At 40.1% G+C, this 5,506-nt stretch overlaps 1 gene segment (V, D, J or C); it reads left to right on the top strand.

The window, feature by feature from the left end:
* The first annotated feature begins 2,755 nt into the window (after positions 1-2,755).
* On the top strand, positions 2,756-3,365 carry LOC131273797 (immunoglobulin kappa variable 3-20-like). The segment is given in 2 exon segments: positions 2,756-2,838; positions 3,022-3,365. Coding segments are annotated over 2 exon segments (426 nt in total).
* Positions 3,366-5,506: the final 2,141 nt, after the last annotated feature.

The raw sequence follows: 5,506 nt of genomic DNA, 5'->3' as shown, positions 1-5,506 counted from the left end.
TAATATGTGGTTAAAAGGGGCATAAAACACAGCACATTTCATGAGAAGAGACATGTGTCAGCATCATTCAACCATGAGCTAAATGGGATGATAACTCTTGTATCTGGATTTATGACTTCCCTTTTAAGCATGTGGTTCATTTTAATACACACACACATATCACTTTTCACTCATTTCATAACTAATAAACAATTTATTAGGTCAGAGTTTTGTAGATCAGGAGTCTGGGTCCAATGTTGATGATTCTCTTCTCAGGTTCCTACATGGTTAAATAGGGCTGCCTTCTGTTCAGAGCACAGAGTTCTCTTCCAAGCTCATGGGGTTTGTCAGAATCAGTTCCTCAGGTGGCAGTGCTGAGATCCCATGTCCTTGCTGGCTGTCAGCTCACTCCTCCTAGAGCCTGCCCACATTCCTTGACACATGGTCCCCTGGAACTCCACAACCAACTTCAGATGAATTCTTCTATTACAAATATTAATTATTTATTAATTTCTCTGGGCTCTTTTTCTCTGACCAGTAGAGCAAAATTTAATGGACTCCCCTTCTTAAAGTCAACAGCTTTAAGGATATTTGCAAAATCACTTCACAGCAGCACCTGAATAATGTTTCAACAATTGAGAGAAGGTGTGTATATACCAGGGGCAGGAGGTCCCAGGCTTTTTTAGAATTCTACTTAACAGAATGTGCTCTTTTTAAATCATTTACCAAAGATTGATTGGGCTTAAATTGGATCTTTTGCATTGGGAGAGCATTTGGAAAATTTCACTTTTTAATCATTATATGACTTCAGGTTAGGAGATGATAGAAAAGCTAGTTTCCCAGCTGCACTGAAACATTAGTGGCTTCTACTGTGTGTGCATCTTTGGAGTGTTATTACTTGTAAAATGACCCAGAAGTACCTGCTGAAATGAAAAATTAATTCTAACTCTTTTTCCATGGATTGTCATAGTACATAACCTAAGCCCCAACCTTTCATCGAATTAATATTCCCCTTGGATCATAGCCGTTCTGCTTTCACACTGTTTCTTTAGTCTTTATTAAATATCCAGTCCCATCTTTTCCCAAGTCCTGTTCATTTTCTGAAGTGCTCTTCCCTGGGCTTTGAAGGACAGCCCCCTCCTCTATTCATGCATTAGGTCAACTGTCCTCTACTTGAAGACAACATTTCCTTACTTCACATTTTAGGTGGAGCCCTCTGAGCCAGTTACCCTTCACAAGACACATCCTGTTTTATCATCCTGTCATCCATGGTGACTTTAAATTTTTGAATGTATGCAAGAATGGGAAGGCAATTATATTGCACTGATGCAGGAAACCTATCAATTAAGTAGTAAAAATTCAAGCAAAATAAGTAAACTTAAGAATGTTTATTAAATGCAACTTCATGGAAGAGGAGGAAAAAATACATGGGTGTAAAGAACAAACCTGAATTAATTATTAACATCTTCTAAACACAGATATTTGGTGGTCTAAGAACAGGGTGGATTGTTGATGAGAAGGAATGCCCTCCCTGATGATGTGGGCATCTGCAGCACCATTCCTGAATGCTGGAGGGGACCCGCTCCTAAGGTAAAGTGCTCATAAGGAGAAAAACTACAGGAAATGAACTTATTAATTAGAAATAGAACAATATATGCCTTAGGACATTCCCCATCAAGGAAAACCTCTTAGAAGCTTTGGAAAAAGTCTGCAGGAAAAATTATAGTCATGATAGTGGAAGAATTTTTTATTCATATAATTGTGAAAGTGTCCTAAATTTTCTCTTACCTCTGACTGTTCATGCATAGGGTTGATCCTGAAATGGACCAGGTTCACATGGCCCTACCTTTCCTGAGTAACAGCTTAGCTCAGAGGAGGAAATCTCAAAGAAGCAGGTTAGAAATGGCTACAGAAATGTTACTTGTTTACTGTGCAACCTCCCAATAAAATGAATCATTCTCCTTGTTTATAATTTAATGTCCTTTGCATAGAAGTGTTCATGATATTGTTATCTGCATAGTTCTAAAAGTATCAATATTGTTGGGTAGGAATAAATGAAGAAGTGCTCTATCAGGCCTTGGGAACTGAAGCCATTTTACCTATGACCACTAGGTGGAGGTGTTACACTTCAGGTCTGCTACTCCTTACATTAGTGATTTTAGAAAGTGATCAATTTAAATTACAGTCATAAGGATGAATTGTACGTATTTGGTGACTCATTTCTGGGCGTAATATTGTAGTAAGGGCAATACAGAGAACTTGTTTTGGATATACTAAGTGTGGTTCCTTTGGTATGTTGGAGAGGAGCTTCAAATATCTGTTTAAAATTTAGAACAGACTGAGATAGATACACCATACGTGCACTACATCTTAATCTATCCAATGATATGAGTATAATCCACCTAGGATTTTGGCACCATATTTATAACATTTAATTGAGATCTGATATTACACTTATAGGTGCATGTATTTTATTACAAATTCATTTTGTTTCCAAGATGGGTGCAGTTGATTTGAAAGAGTACAATTGCTGATAAAATATTTCATTTTCTGAATTGTGCTGAATATTGTTAAAAATTGTAGTGTTAAGTTGATTTCTTGCCTTTTGCAGGCATGTAGTTACATTTCCTGTGGTCATGATATTTTATCTCCTTCCATTATTGTCTTTACAACTCACTGCACATGTTCGTTTGACTTTATACTCTCTATTGATTTGCATATGCTCCTCAGGGACTTGGTTGTCTGCTCAGAGCTCTATTAATGCAGTTTCCCTGGAGATGGGACCTCAGTGCACTATACAGGTTGGAAAGATGATGTCACATTCCCAACTGCTCATCATCCTGGTGTTCTGGGCCTCAGGTGAGAAGTTTAGAAGAAAATTATATTCATAAATATGGAGAACTGTTTTAACATGCAGAGAGAGCAAACCATTTCATCCAAAGCAGATCTGAATATATATGATAAATAAGAAAACCTACGTTTAGATACATATTTTATCCATTTGTGATTGAATGTATGCTCTATGTTCTTTTCTGGCTGCAGGTGCCAGTGGGGCCATCGTGATGACCCAGTCTCCAGGCTCTGTGGCTGCATCTGCAGGAGAGACCGTCACCCTCAAGTGCAAGGCCAGTCAGAGTGTTAGCAGCTACTTAGCCTGGTACCACCAGAAACCAGGACAGGCTCCTAAACTGCTCATCTATGATGCATCCAACAGGGCATCTGGGGTCCCAGATCGATTCAGTGGCAGTGGGTCTGGGACAGATTTCACTCTCACCATCAGCAGATTCCAGCCTGAAGATCTGGGAGATTATTACTGTCAGCAGGATAAGAGCTCTCCTCCCACAGTGCTTCAACCTCGAACACAAACCTCCTCCCCAGGGCGGTAGGGCAATGAGTCCTGTAGCACCAGCTGCTTCCTCCACTAATAGACTTGAATATGTTTGCTTCCTCCATCTGTCTGAGAAATCACATCCTTTAGGGGACTGTGCCATAGAAATATTTTTTTTTTTCACTTGGCAAGTTCAAGTGAAAGGGTGAATTGACCCTCTAGGCTAGGGTCTTGTAAAATTTACACCCTGTGGATTGATTCTCTATTCATTGTATCTCCTTAATGGTTAAAAATTTATCATCTTCTTTCCTTCTCCCCCATTATCTTCCTAGTCTGGTCCTTCCCACAATTTAAATCCTTGGTTCTTCATATGCAAAACTTCCCCTGTGGAAAGTCATTTTCCTCCCTTACTCTTTCCTTCCTTGGACCCTTTGACATCCAAGCCTTTCTTTTCAGTGGCACGAAAGATGATTGATTTGCTACTCTACCTTGTTTTTTTAATTTAGGTAACAATTTCTATTTCTTATTGCCATCAAATAGTAATTTTGAGTGCCTTAATATACTATACTCATTGAAGAATGCTGAGGTTATAAGGGATGATGCTCAGCCAATGAAATATGTTGATTTCAGTTTGGCCACTGTTTTCCGGGTGGAACTGAAAGCTCCACTCCCAAAATATGGGGGAGGAAAAGACAGTTGGGCCCCAAATTCAGCTACTGATGAGTAAATTCAGTGGGCAAAAATATAACCCTAAGAACAGCTAAAGTTTGAAATTGTTCAAGTGAGAAAGAGGCCAGTAGCTGGCATCTTAACTCTGCACCTGGCAGAGAGGAAGCAGGGAGGACTGAAAATCACACTGCAGTGGGGACCAGCTTCCTTCCATCCAGGCCATATTGCAGTTCTAGGCTAGGCTCCAACCCCACCTCTACAGGGAGGAAGTGGGGCCTGTGGCAGCCTCTCTAGGAAATTACTGGCCAAGTCTCAGAGGCATTTGATCACCCAATGTTGGCAATGCAAGTTGCCCAGGAGCAATTCTATGGCTGGAATTGGAAGCTCCATTCCCAAAAACAGGGGAGGAGAAGATGTTTGGCCACCGCTTTCAAGTACTGATTAGTAAATTTGGCTCACTAAAGTATAACCCTAAGAACATCTAAAGATTGAAACTGTTGAAGTCTGAAAGAGGCCATTGCCTTCCATTTTGACCCCGACCAAGCATGAGTGGAAACCTGGCTGAACAAAAGTCATAGAGACTGTAGGAACCTGTTTATTTCACCCAGATCACCCTGCAGCCTTATCCCAGTCTTCAGTCCAACTTCTTGCACGGAGGATGCTGGCAGACACTGCACAAGCCTATCCAGGTAACCACAGGTACATTTGACTGGCAAAGACTGAATAATCAAAATTCTACCAGGGCAACTGTGGTCATCTTTGGACCTGAATTGTATAGATTGTTGCCCACACTTGCAGCTAACCCCTACCCAAGGCAATGGAGAAAGGGTGTGAAGCTTCATTAGTCTCTCTGGGCAGCTGCAGTCTAGGCCTGCACAATTTGTATTATTCCACAAAGCTGTGACTTTGTCCCTACTCCTGGCAAAGGAGAAAGTTGGGAGAAGCTTCCTTGATACCTAATGCAATGAGGGCAGCTTGAGCCTCCATATCTTGTAACACCAACTACATCCTTGAATCCTATTGCACAACCAACAAGGGAGAAAGGGCAGGAAGCCTGAACCTAAGAGAAAAACTGCACCCAGAATAAATACTCTAGTAAGCCAGATGTCATGACAAAACCAAAAGTTATAATCCACACCAAGAAACAGGAAGATATGGCCCAGTTAAAAGAACAAGAAAAGCCTCTAGATGACATAAAGGAGTTGAGATGACTAATCATAGATGTTCAAACAAATCTCCTTAATAAATTCAATGAGATGGCTGAAGAGATTAAGAATATTAAGAAGACGTTGGATGAGAAAAAGTAAAATTTGAGGAAAAATAGCAGATCTTATAGGAATGAATGGCGCAATAAGTCAAATTTAAAAATATTGGAATCATAAATAGCAGATTTGAGGAGTCAAAAGAAAGGATCGATGAGCTTAAAATATGGCCTCTGAAAGTAAACATACAAAAGAACGGATGAAGAAAAGAATGGAAAAAAATTGAACAAGGTCTCAGGGAACTAATGACATATAAAATCGTGCAAAC

This window comes from Dasypus novemcinctus, chromosome 17 (assembly GCF_030445035.2).
Source record: "Dasypus novemcinctus isolate mDasNov1 chromosome 17, mDasNov1.1.hap2, whole genome shotgun sequence".
Lineage (NCBI taxonomy): Eukaryota > Metazoa > Chordata > Mammalia > Cingulata > Dasypodidae > Dasypus > Dasypus novemcinctus.
Note: the sequence above shows the minus strand (reverse complement) of the source record. Positions and strands in the feature narration are given on the sequence as shown.